General features: G+C 43.3%; 1 protein-coding gene across 3 annotated transcripts in view; it reads right to left on the reverse strand.

The window, feature by feature from the left end:
* LOC144609998 (calcium-activated potassium channel subunit alpha-1) overlaps positions 1-23,115 on the reverse strand; it is a 594,620-nt gene that overhangs the window by 142,337 nt on the left and 429,168 nt on the right. For all 3 annotated transcript variants that reach the window (XM_078428430.1, XM_078428427.1, XM_078428428.1), the window contains exons 15-16: positions 18,586-18,695; positions 7,330-7,398 (exon numbers count right to left, since the gene is read on the reverse strand). In XM_078428430.1, the coding sequence (XP_078284556.1) occupies positions 7,330-7,398; positions 18,586-18,695 (179 nt within the window). The remainder of the gene's footprint in view (positions 1-7,329; positions 7,399-18,585; positions 18,696-23,115) is intronic.

Raw genomic sequence — 23,115 nt, forward strand, 5'->3', positions numbered from 1 at the left:
TGTGTCTATCTTCCTCCATCAGAAACATTAACTCTGTTTCTCTTCTCACATATGCTTCCTGACCTATTGAAAATATCCATAATTTTCTATTTTATTTCAGGTTTCCAGCATCTGCAGTTTTTTTTGAAAGGTAGATATTGAGTTAGGGTAAAATAATGGGATTTTTGAAGTAATAGTAATCTTAATTAGATGTTGTAAATCGCAGCATTTTATTTTATCCATTACTATTGGATTTAATACAGTGCATGTCCTAAAATGTCAAAAGCTGTCAATACATCTACTTTGGGAAACACTAAGGATTTATTTTGAATGAAATAATTTTGTGGCAGCTAATAAAATGTATAGTTCATTATAATTTATATACCAACTTGTCACATTCTGGCACATTAATATCAGCCTTGCCTAGTTTATGTTCCATTTAAGCTGATGATCCTTACGTAGGCTTAGATTTTACAGCTAGATAGAATAGAAGTGTGAGTGTGAAGGCGAGTGTATGTGTGAGTGTGAGTGCGCCTGTGAGTGTGGGTGTGGGTGTAGGTGTGAGCGTGAATGTGAGTGTGAGTGTAAATGTGAGTGTGAGTGCAAGTGGAGTGCGAGTGTGAGTGGAGTGTGAGTGTGAGTGTGAGTGGAGTGTGAGTGGAGTGTGCATGCGAGTATGAATGAGTGTGTGTGCAGTTGTGGGTGTGAGAGTGGAGTGTGAGTGGAATGTGAGTGTAAGTGGAGTGTGAGTGTGAGTGTGAGTGGAGTGTGAGTGGAGTGTGCATGCGAGTGTGAATGAGTGTGTGTGCAGTTGTGGGTGTGAGTGAGAGTGGAGTGTGAGTGTAAGTGGAGTGTGAGTGTGAGTGTGAGTGGAGTGTGAGGTGAGTGTGAGTGCGCGTGGAGTGTGAGTGGAGTGTGCATGTTAGTGTGAATGAGTGTGTGTGCAGTTGTGGGTGTGGGTGCGAGTGTGGGTGCGAGTGTGGGTGCGAGTGTGAGTGGAGTGTTAGTGTGAGTGAGAGTGTGAGTGTGGGTGCGAGTGTGAGTGGAGTGTGAGTGTGAGTGTGAGTATGTGAGTGAGAGTGTGAGTGAGAGTGTGAGTGTGGGTGCGAGTGTGAGTGTGTGTGTATGTGCATATTTCCTAGCCAGTGTACACATTGCTGTTCTCATGTAAGTTTTTCTTCAAGAGTACATAGAACAGTACACCACAAGAACAGGCCATTCAGCCCACAGTGCCTGTGCCAAACATGATGCCAAGACCATTTCTTATTTACATGCACATAATCCATATCCCTCCATTCTCTTCGTGTTCATCTGCCTAGCTTCTAAAATGTCACTATCTCCATCCATGCGTTCCAGGCACTCACCACCACCTGTGTAAAAAAAAATTGTCCTTTAAACTTTGCCCCTCTTACCTTAAAGCTGTGGCCACTGGTATTTGAGTCAAAATCAGAATTCTGCAGATTCAATCCAATATTCCATTGGCATTGTAATTAGAATATAAATTAATAAAACCCAGTTAGAGAGCCAATTTCCACACATCAGAAAATTCTTCAGGCAAGATTGAATGATGAACAGATTAAATTTTAACCAGAGAGTTAAGGAGGAATCCTGGAAGCAATTACGGTCAGGGTGGAGTAGTCTACATCAGCTCACTGTAGCACCACACACAGAACAACAAACAACTTCAAAAGTAACGATGCATCCATTGCAGTCCACGTGTGGTTGCAACAAATGCTGAAGGATATCCAAGGGACAAGAGTGATGGATAGTCCTCCTCGACTTTTGTTGTTATATAGACCACAGCACACGAGCACGGAGGTAACAAATCAGGGAGGTGAGGCGGGCCACAAAGCAGTGGAGAAGGTGCAGTTTGGGAAAGAAAGAGAATAAGTGGGTGGCAGGCTAGATTATTAATTAAATGAAGCCCAATTAAAAAAAGTTAAAACAACAAAAAAATGCCAATCCAATAAAATATTTAATGGGCATTTTGGGGTAAATGAAGAATGTCAAGACACTATATTCCACAGTAACACATTGCTCAATGTCAAGCAACAAATGGGGATGGAAGACAAGAGGTTGTCTCAAATCGTGGGCTGAGGGACAACTTCAATGCCAGACATCCTCAGCTGTTTGGTGCATTAAATGCACAAGTACAAAATGTGTTCAGATATCCCCATGGAGAGTTTAAAATTATCATTGCAAAAAAAATAAAAAATAAAAATAAAACCATCAAACTCATTAATTGGCAATTGGATTTGTGAATGTTCTTCATTGCTTCAGCAGATCCAAAAGCACCATAAAGCACGATGCATGTGGAATCTGAAGGCAGGTAAAGAGAGAGGATGTTCTGGCTGACTGGTGTCTGGAGGTGGGGGGGGGGGAGGGGGGGGGCTGGATTGAGGAAAAAATCTTCATGGCAGTAAAGTCTTGAAAATGAAATGGTCTGGGACAATCTAATCTGTGATACAACAATGCGGGACTATTAAAAAAATATATAACATCATTTTTTGGGGTACATTAAAATAAATGCAAACTCAAGAAAAAGTACTTGGACCAGATAGATCTTGCTGGGAAATGCTTAAAACTGCACTGTCTCGTGTTTACCCTGACTACCCTTGGCACTGTCAAATGCAGTCCTGCTAAACCTACTCATGGACTTCAGGTGACAATTGTCCCCAGTCTTGCTGAGATTCCCAAACATTTACACAGGGGCTCTTCCTCTCAGGCCAAGAACAGGATTCCAGGACACCATTGGTGCAAGCATGGATTGTAGGAAACGGGAGGGTGAGTTAATCCATTAATTATCTCAACTTGCTTTGACGTTGTTAGTTATCTGCAAGCTATTTAATCAGCTTTATATTTTTATATCAAAAAAACAATTGTTTCTCAGATAAAAAAATAGAACGCTAATTAAACTGCATGCAGGTAACTAAACACATCAAAGCAAGTTGAAATAATTAAAGAAGATAACGTCCTCCCTTTACAATTGTTTGAAAAAAAATTTGCTTTTCTTTACTAAAACTTGAATATAATTTAGAAACAGTAATATCTCACTCCTTAAGACTGGCATAGGAGGGATTGGAATACGGGATTTTCCAGCAATGAAAGCTTTCAGGGTAGATTTGAGGCGGGGTCTCCATACTGCACTGCCAATGACTTTCATAGGGAGATCCTGATTGAGGAGGGGCTGCAGATTTGCTGTTTGGATGTTTGGATGTCCAGACATCCATTGATGTCTGGAGGCCATGGGTGGCAGGTTCGGGCGGGTATCTACATCAACAAGGGCTTGGCCTAAAAATACATTGTTTTGGTTTCATTCTGCTAATCTGGGAAGGGTAAAGGACTGAGCTATCTGAGAAATAAGACTAGCAAAGGGAAGAAGTAAAGATCTGAAGTGAAAGTGGAGGTAAGTTGGAGAGGTGGAGGTTGGATGGAAAGTAAATGAAGAGGGCTTTTACCGCTTGGCACCTCTGTAAACAACAAGAAAATAATTCAATGAAACGCCATTTAGAAACAAACAGATCACAACATCAAACAAAGGAAATGATACAATTTGGCAAACACAAAGCAAGGGAAATAGTTTGGCATCTTTGAATACATGAACATAAGAAAACAGCAAAAAAAACAAGACAAAATCCTGGCAACAGGGACATAAACCTGAATGATGATGAATTTTTTTTCACAGCAGTTTGAAAGAATTAGAGAAGTAAATGTCTACTTTCCAATTGATATTGAGATACATATCCACAGTGCTACTTAACAACATTTTATGAACTTCACCATATGATGCATTTTGACAAATCATGGTTTATGACAATTGAAGGCGTAATTAAATCTCAGCTTCAATGTATCATTGAGATTGTTCTTCTCGACTGCTTTTGTATGCTATTTCAATACAAAGGTCAATGCATACTGTCTTCTCAATGTGATTGTTTAAGCTTAGTTTAAAGATACAGCATGGAAACTGACCCTTCGGCCCATCGAGTCCACGCCGATCATCAATCACCGCCCACACTTTATCCCACTTTCTCGTCCATTCCTTTAACACTGGGGGCAATTTTACAGAGGCCAATCAACCTACAAACCCACACGTCTTTGGGATGTGGGAGGAAACTGGAGCATCTGGAGGAAGCCCAGGCGGCCACAGAGAGAATGTGCAAACTCCAGACAAGGCAGCACCCGAGGTCAGGATCGAACAAGGGTTTCTAGTGCTGCGAGATAACAGTTCTATCAGCTGCACCACGGTGCCACCCTAGTCTTCAAACTCGCACTGTTAAAATGCCCCTGTAACATTTAGTAAAAGTAACCCAGGAATGCAAAGCAGGAAATGCCAGAAATTGCACCTTGCTCAGCATCTGAGAATGGCATTGTTATTTTGGCATGAATGAATCCACCTGAATATTAACCTATTGCCTCTCTTAACTGGAGGTGCTGCTATGGTTTCCAAAATATCCTTTCATTAATAGAATTGTGGTGTACTTTTCCTCTCATATTACACAAAAATTAGGCTTTACAAATTGTTCTGCAACCTGGAAATCAGTTAATTCCATCTTTAATGGAAAAGGATGGGCATAAACTATATTGTATTTTACATGAGATGACATTGGGCAGATAATGACAGTGAGAAGATGATTAGACCTTCTAATTACTGTTAGCTGATGCATAGTGCTTCGTGTGAGCACTTCATTACATCTTCCCAGTGTCTGATCCATGTAGTATTGAGGAGAAGGTTAATGCCAGATTTAAATAAAATTAAGATTGTTCATCGAGCAAATGTCCAACCATGCTACTGTAGAAAGTTCATCAGCTGAGATCTATTGTTTGATAAAAATGGTTATGTGAAACCTTAATTAATGGCAATCAGAGGAACTTTGAGATGTTTGGAAAACAGTTCTCTTTTGTAAACATAATATTCTGGCTTTGCAATGGACATAGCAGCCTAAAGGTTGGACTGGAGAGGCTGTATGGTGGGAAATTGGATCTACTGTGGGTACAACCTTTTTACTGATGTTTGAACTATTAAAGCACAGTTGCTCTTATGCCTTCTCCTTGTTAGCCCTTGAGCTTCAGAGCAAGACTGATGGGATGGGCAACTGCAGTTGGACATGCACTTGTTGCACAACCAAGCACAATTTCCTCTCAGCATGGGCAGTGTTTAAGCAGTAACACAGTTGGTTCTTTCCACCAGGTTTTGCACTACCACATACTACCAGAGGGTGTACCACGGTGGCAGGAATCATTGGACTTTACATCAGCCCTAACAACTAACCACAGCTGTGGATGGGTTTGTGATTATATTTCTTGAGAACCAACAATACATGTCACTAACAACTGAGAATCAGTATTGGATCAATAAAGTTTGCTTAATGCAAATGACTGGATTAAAGAACAGTTTGCTTAACATGATGCTGCTCTGTTAAGTGGTTTGTACAACATTAACTGAGCTTAAATCAGCAGCATTTATCCTCTTTCTCATTTCAGGGCAGCTATTTCTGACTACATTAACCAAATGAGATATACAGTACAGTACATTGTTTTACTTCCTAATAGGTGTCAAGTGGAAGTAAGCCACAACTGGGCTCTGGGTGATGCAAGGGGCACTGGGCAAGGTTTCAGCAGATACAATGGTATGGGCACAATGTGAACTGACACCAGGTACACTGGGGGTTTGGCAGTGGGAGGAGAGCACCTCTGATGGTCTACAATCAGTAAGGATCACCCCCTTTAGTCCCTAGAAGAGTCAAGGGTTCTGGATATCAGGTAGGATATCTGGATATCAGGTAGGATATGGTCTTGTAGCAAAGATCACCGATGTGCCGTGATCTTATTGAATGGCGGAATGGATTTAGCGAAATCTTGCTGTTGTTCCTTACATTCTCAGGAACAATAATTAAAGAATAATTAACAAGAAACTAAAACTGCTCTTTAAAAAACCCTGTCACCTCCACACACATTAACCAACACATAGTATTGACAGCCAAGAGCACCACACAAGGAACAAATAAGGTTCTTTGAATTGTGGGGGATTTTTTAAATTGCAGAATGTTATTTTTCCATCTAACCTTCCTCAGAAATTATGAATGAAAATGATTCACTAATTGCTTTCAGTAAGACCTTGATCTTCCAATTGGCAGTGTCTAAGGCAACAACAGTGCAATAGTAAGTCTGCTTTCTTTTGCCACAAATGATAAAAAGGCAACCCTGCTGGCCTTCAACTCCTCAGTGGGGAGTCATCTTCAGTCCCTGACCTCCTCTTAGTTCTTTGTAAGCTATCTCCTGTAACAAAGGTTTATTTCTCCCTACAGTGTTTTACACGTATGGCCAGTCACCAGTGAGACACAATGGCACAGATGTTGTTACTTCACTAATGTTCTTCAATGGTTTTTAAAGATACACTGGTCAGGCGTTCGAAAGGGAAGTCAAGCAGATAGCTATTAAAGAAAGCTGATCTAGTATTGCCCATTGTTACCAGTTAAAGCAAATACGTTGCACTAAATAAATATTCTGAGGGCAACAATTAAATCACATGGACTAATATTGATAAAGGAAATAAATTTGACATTTGAGAGAATGTTATGGACTGATGGCCTGAGTTAGCGGCTGGTTATAACCTTTAACCTATTGCAATGACAATAAACAGACCAGTCACGCTCACAACCTCGATCTATAAAACCTTTCATGGCAGCAGCAATGCTATAATGTTGTTAGAGTGATAGACAGATACAGTATGGAAACAGGCCCTTCAGCCCACTGAATCCACATCGAACATAGTCACCCATGTACACCAACCCTACACTATTATAATCGGTTTAACTCTCCCCGAATTCTCCAACTCCCCCAGCTCTCTGCAATTTACAGCAGCCAATCAACCTACCGTCTTTGGGATGTGGGGGGAAACCAGAGTACTGGGTCATAGGGAGAGCATGCAAACTCCACGCAGACAGCACCTTAGGTTAGGATTGAACCCAGGAAGTCTGGCGCTGTGAGACAGCAGCTCTACTAGCTGTGCCACTGTGACACACCTTAAGCTAGGCGTGGCTTGGGAAGACCCAATTCTTCAAAGAGCCATCAGGAACTGGTAACGACGTACTTCAGTCACTAGAGTGCTTCATATTGTTTGTTTACCACTTTAAATAACTGCAAATAAACCTGCCAACAGCCACATAAAGGTTCCAAAAGGCACTTAATCTGATTTGAATTGGCAATGTGAGAGGGGATAAAAAGATGCTGGGTATTTGGCAATGACTGGACACCTTTGTTAGTGTATAGTGCTCTCTTGATTCTTTGTTCACAGGGAAGGTGGAGGTGCAGTTAATACTCACAATTTACAGTGAAGGATGAGGCACCCACCTGCTTTCCCTCGTGTCAGATTTGTACTCTATGGCCAACAGTAACAGCTTCAGCTTCACGAAGCACAGCCTGAGTGAGGAGGAGAAATGACCAGTTAATGACGAAGATGGATCTTGGTGACATTCACAAAACGCTTACAGTGTAGAACAAGGCCATTCGGCCCATTGAATCTATTTAATCCCATTGGGAGAAAGATCCCGACCTTTGATGGACCCTCATCAGATCCACTTGTGGCCGTGGCATTAGTTTGTAGCTTCCTTGCTCACATACTCATTGGGTATATTTATGATGACTAGAATCCTGCATGCTTTCTTCACCATGACCCCAGGCCATGAGAATGCAGCATTATGTCCCAAAATTGAAGGAAGCAATCTTGGTGGAAGCATTCAATGCTGGTGCAATGGTTAAAACACAGACCCGTGATCCAGACACCTGGATCGGGTTCCGAAAACCCGAGTTCAAATCCCACCATGGAATTTAGCTTCAGTTAATGAAATAGCCTTGAATTAAAATAAAAAGTAACTCATTCTTCTGACAGAGTCATACAGCTTGGAAGCAGGTCCTTCGGCCTAACTTGCCCACAAGGGCCAACATGCCCCATCTACACCAGTCCCACTTGCCCACGCTTGGTCCATAACACTCTAAACCATATCCATGTACCAGTTCAAAATGTCTTTTAAATGTTATTATCGTACCTGCCCAACTCATTCATCCGGCAACTTGTTCCATATAACTACTACCCTTTGTGTGAAAAATGTTACCCCTCAGGTTCCTATTAAATCTTTCCCCCTTCATCCTTAAATCTATGTCACCTTGTCCTTGATTCCCCTACTCTGGGCAAAAGACTGGTCAAACGGGTACATTTACTCAATCTATTCCTCTCATGGTCTTGTACATCTTTATAAGATCACCCCTCATCCTCCTGCACTCCAAGGAATAAGGTCCTAGCCTGCTCACCCTCAGCCAAGAGCTCAGGCCCTCAAGTCCTGGCGACTTCCTCGTAAATCTTCTCTGCACCGTCTCCAGCTTGACAACAGCAGGGTGACCAAAACTGGTGATGCTCGACATGAGATGAGACCATCTACCCTTTTACGGTCTGGTTTATGTGGCTCCAGATACACAATATTATGGCTGGCCTTTAACTGTCTCTGAAGTGGCCCAGCAAGTCACATAATGATGTTACTGCAACAGTTCAAGAGTGTGGCTCTCCATCATCTTCTCGAAGGCAATTAGAGACCTGCACCTCTGCTGGCCTTGTCAGCAATGGCCATATCTTTGTTCTGATCTCACAGGAGCTTTGTGTGGGGTTTGTGAAATCAGTTACGCGCAAAAAGAAAATCCAATCTTAAGAATCCTCCTGACTCATTGATAACAAAACTGTAACTGCAGCATTGAAGTAAGAGGGATTTTAGGGTCCATAACTCCCTGAAAGTGACAACAGGAGTAGACAGAGTGGCAAAAAGACAAATGGTATGCCTGCTTTCATAGGTTGGGACGTTGAGTAGAAGTGTCAGGAAGTCATGATGCACATTTAGAGGACTTTGATTTGGTCGCATTTCAAGCATTCCCTGCAATTCTGGTCGACCCGTTTCGGAAGGATGCAGAGAGGAAACATAGAAAATAGGTGCAGGAGGAGGCCATTCAGCCATTCGAGCCAGCACTGCCATTCATTGTGATCATGGCTGATCATTCATGATCAAGATTTCCCAAAATGATGCCTGGATTAGGGGGTATTAATTACAGGGGGAAGTTGGACAGACTTGGATTGTTTTCTCTGGAATGCCGGAGCTTGTGGGGAGCTTGTGGGGACGAACAAGATGCCAAGATAAACAAATCTCCTCTGCCTGCATGTGGGTCATATCCCTGCATTCCCTGCCTATCCATGTGCCAAGGGGTGTTATGCGGAGAAGGCAGGAGAATGGGGTTAAGAGGGAGAGATAGATCATCCTTGAATGGATGGCTGAGTAGACTTGATGGGCCGAATGTCCTAATTCTGCTCTTATCACTTATGAATTTATGGAGGTGGATGCAATAGTGGTGTCCCGGTGTCTGAGGCTTTTAGATTCATAAGTTCATAAGTGATAGGAGCAGAATTAGGACATTCGGCCCATCAAGTCCACTCAGCCATCCATTCATGGATGATCTATCTCTCCCTCTTAACCCCATTCCCCTGCCTTCTCCACATAACACCCCTTGGCACATGGATAGGCAGGGAATGGAGGAATATGACCCACATTCAGGCAGAGGAGATTTGTTTACCTTGGCATCTTGTTCGTCACAGATTTTGGATATAATAATAATAATAATAATAATAATATTCATTTATTGTCATTGCAACGAGTACAACGAAATTAAAAAATAGCCAATCCCGACGGTGCGTACAAACATATATGCAATAAATGCAAAAACAAATAAATACATAAATACAATTATATTAAGTACAAGATTTTTTAACGGTGTTGCCTAGTGCAAAGGTAGTGTTCAGTTCTCGTATGGCCCTGGGGTAAAAACTGTTCTTAAGTCTGTTTGTTCGGGATTTGATCGACCTGAAATGTCGACCAGAGGGCAGATGAACAAACAGACGGTGGCCGGGGTGGGATGGATCTTTTATTATTTTGCCTGCTCTACTGAGGCAGCGTAGGCTGAACAGGTGCTCCAGGGAGGGCAGTGAGCAGCCGATGATCTTCTGGGCCGTCGTGATGACCCTCTGAAGGGCCTTCCTGTCCTTTTCTGAGCAGCTGGCATACCATGTGGTTATACAGTATGCCAGCACACTCTCGATGGAGCAGCGATAGAAGGACAACATGAGCTTCTCCTGCAGGTTGGTTTTCCTGAGGATCCTCAGGAAGTGGAGTCTCTGCTGTGCCTTCTTTACTGTGGTGATGGTGTTGGTAGACCAGGTAAGATCCTCTGCGATGTGCGTACCCAGGAACCTGAAAGCGGGTACCCTTTCCACACAGACCCCATTGATGTAGAGTGGGTCGTATTCTACACTGGTTTTTCTAAAGTCAATTATAAGTTCCTTTGTTTTGGAGGAGTTCAGGACCAGATTGTTCACTGAACACCATGCTGCCAGCCTTTGGATTTCATCCCTATAGGCTGTCTCATCTCCTCCTGAGATGAGTCCAACCACAGTCGTGTCATCCGCGAACTTGATGATGGTGTTGGTGGGATGGGTGGGGGCGCAGTCGTGAGTGTAGAGGGAGTAAAGGATGGGGCTCAACACACAGCCCTGTGGTGAGCCGGTGCTCAGTGTAATGGTGGAGGAGAGGTGAGGGCCTATTTTGACGGTCTGGGGGCGGTTGGTCAGGAAGTCCTTGATCCATTGGCAGATGGTTTGGGAAAATCCAAGGTCGGAAAGTTTGGTGACCAGTCTGCTCGGGATGACCGTGTTAAAGGCAGAGCTGAAGTCGAGGAAGAGCCGAATGGCCTGTTTCTGTGCTAGATTTGTCACTTTATTATCTAGAACAACCTACTTTTAACTTTGTGCAGTCAGGCAAGAACATGGACTGCTGGTGGATACTGTACATGCTTCGTGAGACTGTGAGCTCTCTTAAAGCTACATGTACACAAGACATCTCCAGGGCATTGTTGGAAACCTCAAATTTCTTGGTCTAATTGTGTTCCTGTGAAGGGTCCTCGGAAGTTTCAGGACAACCCCAGGAATGAGTAGGATAACCTATGATGAGCGTTTGTCTGCACTGGGCCTGTACTCACTGGAGTTTAGAAAAATGAGGGGGGATCTTATTGAAACATACAGAATAGGGAAAGGCTTGGATAGAGTGGATGTGGAGAGGGTGTTTCCACTAGTGGGAGAGTCTAGGATTAGAGGCCATAGCCTCAGAATTAAAGGACGTTCTTTTAGGAATGAGATGAGGAAAAATTCATTTAGTCAGAGAGTGGTGAATCTGTGGAATTCTTTGCCACAAAAGGCCGTGGAGGCCAAATCAGTGGATATTTTTAAGGCAGAGATAGATAGATTCTTGATTTGTACAGGTGCCAGAGGTTATAGGGAGAAGGCAGGAGAATGGGGTTAGGAGGGAAAGATAGATCAGCCATGATTGAATGGGGGAGTAGACTTGATGGGCTGAATGGCCTAATTCTACTCTAGTGTTAGTGTGCGTGGATCGCTGGTCGGTGCGGACTCAGTGGGCCGAAGGGCCTGTTTCCTCATTATATCTCTAAAATAAAATAAACTTATTGCATGAGGGACAATGATGTACATTTATGAATGCATATCCAATAAAACTCAAGCACCTCAACAGAGAATCGATCAAAACATAAAATGATTAGCCACTTAATTTCTGCTCCTGTATATCAACTTGCTTGTCAAGTAACAAGCATGGCGCCTCGAGTATATATATCCCACACTGAACCTGCCATCCATCACTATGGTCTCTTAAATCTAGTTACTCAAACACACTTAGGAAAAAAAAATGTGAAAATCAATTCTGTTTAGTCATACAATCATTATTAATTAACCAATAAATATTGAACCTTGATATGAAAAATGATCATCATGTAAAATTAAATTCAGAATTCCATGGTCACTAATTTGATGTTTCCAGCTAAGCACTCACCAGTATTCAACAAGTAAAATTAAATAAAAGAAAATTGAAATAAAACTCAACAGATAACTAAATTATCAACTGAAACTCAAAGCCAATTATAATTTTTAATCACCCTGATATATTTTTTAACAAATCTTCTCTTAAATTCTGAGACATGGTTACTGCAGTGTAGACCATGAAATGGCCACAATTCTGTTCCAGTATTAATTATATCCATGACTGACTTTCAGCAGCACATGGCCTTTGGTGGAGTTACGCCACTCAGCTCCAGAGACCTGGGTCCGATTCTGACCTCAGGTGCTGTCTATGTGGAGTTTGCACGTTCTCCCTGAGACTGTATGGGTTTTCTCCCATATCCCAAAGGTGTGTGGGTATCTAAGTTTATTGGACACTTTAAATTGCCCCTCGTTTGTGAAGAAGGGTGGATGAGAAAGTGGGAAAAAATAGAACTCGTGTGAGTGGGTGCTCGATGGTCGGCATGGACTCGGTGGGCAGAAGGGCCTATTTTATTGCTGTATCTCTCGAGTCGAAACTAAACTCTAGTTCCATTCTGATGCAGGTGTGGGCGTTGGGCGGAAGGGCCTTTCCACACTGCATGACTCTAATTGACCCTTAATTTCCCCATCTTAAGGAAAAATTAAAAGTTTATGTATCTTATAATTCAACTCTTTTAGCCAAACTAAAACTAATTAGTTAGGAGCAATGAAATGGTATCTAATTTCTGATACTTTAATCTTGCTGACCTGTTATTCACTATTTTACCTCAAACATTCCCTGAAGCAAACACTATTCACCAATTCTTCTTAATAATTCTATTTTAGCTGAAACTCCAGGACAACATCAATATTTGTCCATTATTAAAAGTTCTGGGTTCTTGTTAAAGTGTAAGTACCATGCCTGGATTCCTGAGGTGCACCCTTTCTTCAGTACATATCTAGCAGGTCCACGCTGTTCCTTATCAGAGGCTGTGGCCTGTTCTCTTTCTGATAATTCCTATTGCTTTGTAAAACTTTGCCCAGCTATCAGCCCTCCAGAGCAGTCCTTGCTGAGCAGTGATCTCGCTGGGTTCCACAAAGCTGTTACACGGCTTTATTTAGAGGGTGATGAATCAGTGGAATTCATTGCCTCAGAGGGCTGTGGAGGCCACGTCTTTGGGCAATTCTAAGGCGGAGATTGACAGATTCTTGATTAGTACGGGTGTCAAGGTTTTTGGGGAGAAGGCAGGAGAATAGGGTTGAGAGGGAAAGATAGATCAGCCATGATTATTAAATGGCAGAGTAGAAATGATATGTCGAATGGTCTACCTTTGCTCCTATGTCTTGTGAACATAGAAATTGAACAGTACAGCACAGAAACAGGCCCTTCGACCCACAATGCTGAACATGATGCTAAGTTAAACTAATCCCCTCTGCCAGTGGTCCATACCACTCCATTCAGTACGTGTCCACTCTAAAAGCCTCTTAAATGCCACTATTGTATCTGCCTCCATCACCACCCACGTCAGGTTTAAAAACTAGGTAGGTCTTCCATAGGGGTGCTGTGGAGGTCATGGCGTGGGTTTAAGATAACTCTTCTGTCTGTGCCGTCTCAACTGGTAGATGGATGGACGGACTCCTCTTGAACCTCCTCCTCCAGACCTTCGCTTAGTCTGGCTGGCTCTACGCGACCTCCCGGTTTATAAACACTTTAACTCCTCCTCCCATTCCCAGACTGACCTTTCTGTCCAGCAGCTCATATTGCTCGTGGGCAGCTTACAACCCAGCTGGATAGAGCTCTTAAGGATAGCGGAGTCAGGGGGTATGGGGAGAAGGCAGGAACGGGGTACTGATTGAGAATGATCAGCCATGATCACATTGAATGGCGGTGCTGGCTCGAAGGGCCGAATGGCCTCCTCCTGCACCTATTGTTTATTGGCATGAATATTGATTTCTCTAACTTCAAGTAACCCTTGGTTTCCTTCTCTCTCCGTCCCTCCCCCACCCTAGTTCTCCGACTAGTTTCACTGTCCTCCTGATTAACTTTACTGTTTGTATGCCTCACTGTCACATTCACCTCACCCATCAATGAACCATTGTGCATTTCCTTGATCACCAACTGCATGGATCTTTCCTTTTCACGCCTCAAATTCTCCTTGTACCCTTCTATATCTCGAGACTCCCTCCCCCCGACCCTCAGTATGAAGAAGGGTCTCGACCCAAAACGTCACCCATTCTTTGTCTGCAGAGACGCTGCCTGACCCGCTGAGTTACTCCGGCATCTTTCAGACATTTCCTGAACCTGGAGTGAGCCCATTGAAAGCAATGGGAAGAAATGGCTGCCAGAAAAAATGGTAAGTAGACCTTTTTACTTGATTTAGTTCAGATAGCTTAAATGTATTCAATTGCTTTTAAGTATGTGTGAGTGTTGCTCCAGTGATTTAATTTTTTTTAATGATGTTTTAATAATTTAAAAATGTTAATCTTATCATAATTTTGTTTAATGGTTTCTGGGTGTTTTCGGATGTTTAAAAGTGAGAATGATTCACAAACATTCAATTTGAGAGATAGTTTTGACCACTGGTGAGGCAGGGCAATGAGGGATGGGTGGGGTGGGGGGTGGGGGGGGGGGGGGGGGGGGGGGGGGTGGTGGGAGGCGGGAGGGAGGAAGGGAAGGTTCACCACTCTTAAAGCCATTCTGTGATTGTAGCCATCTATCTAAACTGAGAGCATCCTTTTGCTGAACTCCATCAGGTTTATTTTTTTCGTTTAGAGATACATCACGGAAATAGGCCCTTCAGCCCATCGAGTCCACACTGACCAGCGATCCCTGCACCCTAATGCTACCCCACACGCATTAGGAACAATTTACAATTTTACCAAGCCAATTAACCTACAAACCTTTATGTCTGGAGTGTGGGGGAAAATACCAGAGATCCCGGAGAAAACCCACGCAGGTCACAGGGAGAACATACAAACTCCGTACAGACAAGCATCTATAGTCAGGATCAAACCAGGGTCTCTGATGCTGTAGGGCAGCAACTCTACGGCTGTTCCACAATGCCACCCAAGTCTAAATGGGAAGACTATTCCAAGGCTTGGCTCAGGTAGGGCAGGTGGGCCATCATCTCAGGGACATATGTAAAATCTGCCGCAATATGTTGTGCAGTAAAACAATCCCAGCCACCCCTGTATGAAGCTGATTGTTGAATGGATTATTTTGGTTGCGATGTCTGGCACAAAATCCCTACTGTTTTGGAAGACAAATCATGAAGAATTGTCCATGAATCAAGCTGGGATTTTGGAAGTAATCAGTTTGCCTTTTTAAAACTTTTCATCTGTTTAATTACATTACGCCTCTTCCCAACATTAGTCCATAAAACAGCTGTATTTACTGTAACGTTAACGGATTAATTTGCACAACAATATACTAAAGGATGTATTGATTATCATAGGGCTTAATTAAAGAGAATTGGATAGCATTATCCATCTAACACTGGCAAGGGCATAAGAGCATGAATAATGAGGTCTCTTTAATTTAAACTAGAAAATAGGATAATTGAGTCTCTAGGCAAAACCTACGAGTCAAGCTAAGACTTTTCGGCTATTCCTAAATCTCATTAGAACATCTGCATTCATTGATCATTACTTCCTTGTGGCAGAGTATCATTAGTCGACAATAACAACTCCTCCTTGTTTAAATCTCATTAACCCCATGAGAACAGATGATTCCAGTTTCCCAAGCAGCCATTACCATGACAGGGTGACTGTTATTTGGCGTAAGAACATTACTCTCGTAATAAAGTAATCAGCACCTCCCTGGGGGAAATCCAAACTCTGAACTGTAATTACCATGCAGAGGCATTGCTGTTTTATACACTTTGTTTACCCATGCAAGCCCGATTCAATTCCATTTGTTGAGCTCAATTGAATTTGATTCCCCCTTCATTTTCCAAGTTACTTTTGCCCTGATCCAGGGAACATCTTGGCCATCACTTCTGCCAACGTGCTCAGGCGAACAAGGGACTATTTAATCTAGGCATTATGTTCAGCTGCACAATTTGGAATCCAGATAGCTCGGAATAGGAATTTATTGCAACTCCCACGTTACATTTTACTAGTCTTCCGCATGGAGTGTGAAAAACAAAAAATAATATTTTACGGGGTGATAAGTTGAGTGCCATTCTGTAAGTCAAGAAAGTGATTGTATATATATTTCCAGTGGTATCTTTCAAAAATCAGCCTCTATGATACATCTGTCAGAGGCAACTCATCCTCTCCTTCTCCCAACCCTTCTGAGATTGGGCACCAGTTTGGAGGTTGATGTCTCACACCTTTGGAGGAGCAGATGGCGAAACAACCCAACTTGCCAGCAAGCCCCTTACTATGGATGAGATAAACAGCCCATGGAGCCAAATCTCATGGAGAAATTCTGGTGGTTCTGAAAGTTTCATCGTTCAGGACTCGTTTGTTTACACAAGCCCCAAGTTTGTTGGCTATGATTCCCTGTTGATTTCCCAATGTTGGGCTCCTTGTCAAGTCCAGTTGGTGAATCAGGTTGTTCCCCAGGATTCTGAGCCGGGGGGGGGGGGGCTCTAGATAGAGGGTAGGCACTGTTTAGCAACAGTGATTAATATTTCTTTGATAGACATTAAATGATTAATTGCTTCAATATATACCAGTTTCTAATATTATTATTGTTCGCCTTATATATATATATATATATATATATATATATATATATATATATATATATATATGTGATAATACATATATATATGTGATAATATATATATATGTGATAATATATACATATATTTATATATATAAATAATAAAATGTTTTATTGTTTCAATAAAAGACCCAAGTCTCTAATTTTATTGTTTATTTATAATAGATAGATAATAAAATTAGAAACTTGGGTCTTTTTAAGCAATTAAACATTTTATATTTATTCAATTGAAATTGATATATTGAATTAATATACATATATACTCATTTGAAATGGTGTTGGGTAGGATCACTGAACATTAAGTGTGTTCCTTGCTATGCCACGTTTGTATGGTTCTGCTGAGTATTTACAGCAACCCCTTTTTAATTTATTTTTCCCAATTTTCAGAAACATTTTGAGCTTTGACAGCCAGCTCATGCCAGAATTATTTTCTGTGAGTTGACTTGTGTACCTCCCCCTCTCACGCGTGATGTAACCGCTCGGTGCCAACCACACCAGCACCCAGTGCCTTGTCTTTAGGGTCAGCCTCCAATATTAACCTGGGCAGATCTGGAATGGGAAACTCTGCAGTTACATTGTAGGTCAGTGAGGAGAAAGGGCAACTTGTCATTGGCGACAAGTTGCGCTGTTATATTTTGAATGCTGACCTCTGCATGTGAAACTGGGAGCGTAGGAACATGCAGCAATCTCGTGTTCGCCTTATAAGTGGGTTTTCACTCCTGGTTTATGAAGAATTATTTCAACATTTTTGACTGGATCGGTGTAGTTAACTTGACAGATAGTGGTTATTTGAGCCAATCAGAAGAATGTGATGGATAATTTTCTTGTGGCTCACCAATAGCTCATTCCCACATTAAATGCATTGGCTGTCACAGTTAATGTGAGACTGTTATTCACAAGCCTTTTAATTACACAGACAAATGGATAACATGCAGCAGTAGCGAGAGAGAGAGAGAGCGAGAGAGAGAGAGAGAGAGTGTAGTCAGGGCAGCAGTACAGAGTGGAGAGGGGAGGAAAAAACAGTGTGAGTGTGTGTGTGTGTGTGTGTGCGTGTGTGCGTGTGTGCGTGTGTGTGTGTGTGTGTGTGTGTGTGTGCGCATGCATGTGTGCATGTGCATGTGTGCGTAGGTGGCCGTGAGTGGGTGTGTATGAGTGAGGGAGGGAGTGTGTGTGAGTGTGTGTGTGTGTGTGTGTCTGTGAGTGTGTGCATGTGTGAATGCGTGTGTGGGTGCAATAGTGTGTGAGAGAGAGGGGGTGTGTGTGGTTGTGTGTATTTGTGCGTGGGGGGGTGGATAGGTGTGTGGGTGTGTGCATGTGTGTGTGTGGGTGTGTGTGTCCGTGATGGTGGTGTAGGTGTGTGGTTGCATGTGGGAGATTTGTGCGTGCTTGGGAGGGGAGTGGGGGGGAGGTATGTGCGTGAGAGAGAGTGTGAGTGTGAGAAAAAATATGAGGTCAATGGATATGTTCATGTATGACTTTTTGCGGGACTGTAAATTAATAGGTTAGATTATACGCATCTGTGTGTGTATGTGTAAGAAAATAACTGCAGATGCTGGTACAAATTGAAGGTATTTATTCACAAAATGTTGGAGTAACTCAGCAGGTCAGGCAGCATCTCGGGAGAGAAGGAATGGGTGACGTTTCGGGTCGAGACCCTTCTTCAGACTGTATGTGTATGTGTATGTGAGAGAGGGTTTGTGTGCATGTATATAAAAGGTGGAGGGTGTATGTTTGTGCACATATGTGTAGGTAGCTGGTAACATGTATGTTTGGACATGTGCACATGTATTCACACTGCATTTTTACAACTGTGCATGTTATGCGTCTACATGCTTGTAGGGTAAGGGATGATAGACCACAGGGCAATCAAAAAGTCTCTATAAAGGACATGAACCAGCCATGGTGGCCAAATGTGGGAGAATGGAGGAACATTACAACGGGTGGTGATAAATAAATAAGCATAAAATTCTTTACTTACTCACACACCGCAGGGAAGGACAAGCCGATGAAGGCACTGGAAAGATATTCTGTGTACATCTCGTTTGCCACACCTTCCAGGTAGTATTTCTGCCAGGTATCCTCCTCAATCTGGAGTGTAAAGAGAAACAGAATACTGACCCATCTTATAACAGGAAGACCTAAAGAATTTTGTCCAGTCCTCTCAGTGTCTTGATGCTACTTCTTAGGTTTGATCGCAGCCTTAACTAGACAAATTAATGCAGATAAAATTAGACGCAAATCGCAAAGAGCTGGAAGAACTCAACGGGTCAGGCAGCATCTGCGGTGGGAATGGACAGATGATGTTTCGGGTTGAGACCCTTCTTCAGTCTGAAGAAGGATCTTGATCCAAAACATTGTCTGTACGTTCCCTCCACAGATGCTGCCTGACCTGCTGAGTTCCTCCAGCACTTTGTGTTTGCTCAAGATTCCAGCATCTACAATTTCTTGTAACTCTGCAATCAGACATGCAAATCCCAATCTTCATCATTCAAAAGCTTATGTTCATAAGTGATAGGAGCAGAATTAAGCCATTTGGCCCATCAAGTCTATCCTGCCATTCAATCGTGGCTGATCTTTCTTTCCATTAACCCCATTCTCCTGCCTTCTCCCCATAATTCCTGACACCCGTTCCAATCAAGAATCTATCTATCTCTGCCATAAAAATATCCATTGACTTGACCTCCATAGCCCTCTGTGACAATGAATTCCACAGATTCACCAGAATCTGATTCAAGTCAAGTTTATTTGTCACATGCACATACACGATGTGCAGTGAAATGAAAGTGGCAATGCCTGCGGGTTGTGCACAAAAAAGAATTACAGTTACAGCATATAAATAAAAGTTAATACAGAGAAGACAAAATTTAGTCCCTGGAGTTAACAGTCCTGATGGCCTGTGGGAAGAAACTCCGTCTCATCCTCTCCGTTTTCACAGCGTGACAGCGGAGGCGTTTGCCTGACCGTAGCATCTGGAACAGTCCGTTGCTGGGGTGGCAGGGGTCCCTCATAATCACTGCATCTGAATCTTCCCGGTTATTTTCAGGCAACTCGAGAGCAGTCCTGAGCTACATATCTACCTCACTGGAGACCCTCGGACAATCTTTAATCAGACTTTACCTTGCACTAAATATTTTCCCTTCATCCTGCATTTGTAACACAGTGGATAGCTCGATTGTAATCATGTATTGTCTTTCCGCTGACTGGATAGCATGAAACAAAAGCTTTACACTGGATCTCTGTACACATGACAATAAACTAAACTAAACTATTTAGCGAAATGAAATGAAATTCCACAGTTGTCATGATGGAGTTCTTCAGATCAAAGTACAGAACTCTGGACTTAGTCCAGTAATTTAAGCAGCACCCTGCTATCATAGTCCATTGAGACTGGTCTCAATAACAAAGCTCTATTCCCCAATTTCCCCTCTCAGTTGTTGACAATGAGGCAAGGCGTCAGCTGGCTCTGCAGACATGCTTTGTCTACCATGGCTGTAATCAGACCAACCTTTGCAAAAGTGCTCTCCTACACTAACCGGCAATGTACTCATTTTTCACTCCACTGATGCAGCCTCCCTTAGCCAAGTCTGACTAATGAGTAATTTTAGATCATGAACTTGTGATTAGGTCATTGAAAATGCATTGTTTCTCATTGCTTCATGACAGCTGAAAATGGATGAGGAGGAGAAGTTATATATTTTTTTACTTTTGAAAGAGACTCAATATAAGAAAATGAAATCTAAATGACGTTCATAAGTTCTTAAATGATAGGAGCAGAATTAGGCTATACGGCCCATCAAGTCTTCTTCTCCATTCAATCATGACTGATCTATCAAATCCATTCTCCTGCCTTCTCCCCATAACCTTTGACACTCATACTAATCAAGAATCTATTGACCTCTGCCTTAAAATATCCATTGACTTGGCCTCCACAGCCTTCTGTGGCAATGAATTCCATGGCTGCAGCTTGACTGCCCTCCAAATCCTTACAAGGAGCTTAAATGATTTCTCCAAATGGGAAACAAAATATCAAGTAAGGCCATAATTTCAATTTTCAAAAGTAACTAAGAAGACCCACAGAAGGAACTTAACATGATTCCTGAAATCGATCCAGACTCAACATTGGAACAGGCTGAGATTTAGCCACTGATACATCGGAAAGGCAGAGGATATTGTTATGGGCATTAGTTAGGCATCTGGATTCAACTGTTTTTCACAAAACATTGCAAGGGCATTCTCCCTCCGTATCCAGGCCAGTACCTTTTCCTCAACACGGATTACCTGGTTGTTATCACATTGCTGTTTATGGGATCTTGCAGTGCACAAATTGGCTGCCATATTTCCCTACATCGTAACCGTGACTACCCTTCAAAAGTGCTTCAATGGGTATAATGTGTGTTGGGTTAGACGAGGGTTCTTCAACAGTACTGTCAAAGCGCGAGCTGTTGATTTTATATCTTCACACGTAGTTTAGGCTCTTCTGGTGACAAGTTTCGGTTCATTATTAAAACACGACATTATTGCAGTCTGGTGTTTAATAGCTTCCAGCGAAAAAAATGCACGCTATTAAATAATCACAGGGCCGTTGACTTTCCTAGCACAGAAGGAGGCCATCCTGCCCACACCCATGCTAGTCAAAACTAGACGTTGGATTAATCCCTGTCCTCAGCTCTTGGTCCACAGTCCAGCTGGTCATTATAGGCCAAGTGCTCAGCAGACAATTCTTAATTGTGTTGTATGCGTTTGCTTTCACTACTCCTTCAGACTGAAAGTTTCGGACCCATTGAGTGAAATAGATTTTTCTCTAATGCTTCCTCTCCAAGTGACCTCCAGTTTGTGGCTTCTCTGCACTTGGAACTGGGTGTCTTTCAACTTATCCAGATTTCTCATAATTTAGAGACACAAGGGCTTGTCAGCAAAATACAAAGTACTGGTGGAACTCAGCGGTTCAGGCAACATCTGTGGAGAGAAATGAACAGACGATATTTTGGGTCGGGACAATTCTTCAGGGATCTGTACGTTCCCTCCACAGATGTGGCCTGACCTGCTGAGTTCCTTCAGCGCTTTGTGTTGGCTCAAAATTGCAGCATCTACAATTTTGTGTGTCTCTGCAATCAGACATGGAAATCCCCCTCTCCATCTGTCCCTGACCTGAACCATCACCAACGCTGTCTGACCCACTAAGTTCCTTCAGCACTTTGTGCGTTGCTTCTTATAACTTATTCACGTTTCAATTAAATTTCCCATCAGTCCCCTTTGTTGCCAGGAAAGGAAATCAGTTGAGAAAATCTCTCCACATAACTTTTAGGTTGCAAAGGTAACTTCTCCCAATCACTGATTGTTGTTAAACTTTCATCTCTTCCACACAACACCCCAATCACCCACACAGATAAACCATTGGAAAAAAAAGTCAGCAAGAATCTCAGGTGATAATTCTACATTAAATTATCAGTTCATCTTCAATTGGGTTCTCACGTGGAGATCAGGGTTGTGAGTGCAGGAGTGGGGATCATTCTCAGCACAGGTCTCTGGTCAATAGACAATAGACAATAGGTGCAGGAGTAGGCCATTTGGCCCCTCGAGCCAGCACCGCCATTCAATGTGATCATGGCTGATCATTCTCAATCAGTACCCCGTTCCTGCCTTCTCCCCATACCCCATGACTCCGCTATCCTTAAGAGCTCTATCTAGAGCCCAGTGGTCACACTGGAAGGAAATAGAAGGGTCTCCCATGGCCGTGATAACAGTACTAGACCAAGTGGACCCGTTGGGCCCAAACCTCTCCTGCATTGATGTAGCACCTCCCTACCCCCCTCCCCTCCCCTCCTCCCCTCCCCTCCCCTCCCTCCTCCCCTCCCCCTTCCCTCTCCATCCTCCTCCCCCCTCCCTCCACCTCCCCCTCCACCTCCCCCTCCACCTCCCCTCTCCTTCCCCCTCCCTCCACCTCCCCCTCCCTCCTCCCCCTTCCTCCTCCTCCCTCCTCCCTCCTCCCTCCCTCTCCTTCCCCTCCCCCCGCTCCATCACCCTCAACCCACCCTTATCCTCCCTCCCTTTCCCCTCCCTTCCTCCCTCCCTCCTTCCCTCCCCCTCCCTCCCCCTCCCTCCCCCCCCCTCTCCCCCCCTCTCCCTCCCTTCCCCCTCCCTCCCTTCCCCCTCCCTTCCCCCCCTCCCTTCCCCCCCTCCCTTCCCCCCCTCCCCCCCTCCCCTCCCCCCCCTCCCTTCCCCCCCTCCCTTCCCCCCTTCCCCCCCCTCCCTCCCTCCCCCTTCCCCCCCCTCCCTCCCTTCCCCCCCTCCCTTCCCCCCCCTTCCCCCCCCTCCCTCCCTTCCCCCCCCTCCCTCCCTCCCTCCTTTCCATGGAGATAGATTTAAACTTTAACATGTGAATAACTTTAAAAATATAACGCCGATTTCAATGACACTTCTTCCATTAGCACCAAAGGGACGACGGTGAGTAAGGTGGGCCTAAAATTGTCGTGCTATCGTGTACCGTTTTGGCTGTAGTTCAGGAACA

This window comes from Rhinoraja longicauda, chromosome 35, assembly GCF_053455715.1.
Source record: "Rhinoraja longicauda isolate Sanriku21f chromosome 35, sRhiLon1.1, whole genome shotgun sequence".
Lineage (NCBI taxonomy): Eukaryota > Metazoa > Chordata > Chondrichthyes > Rajiformes > Arhynchobatidae > Rhinoraja > Rhinoraja longicauda.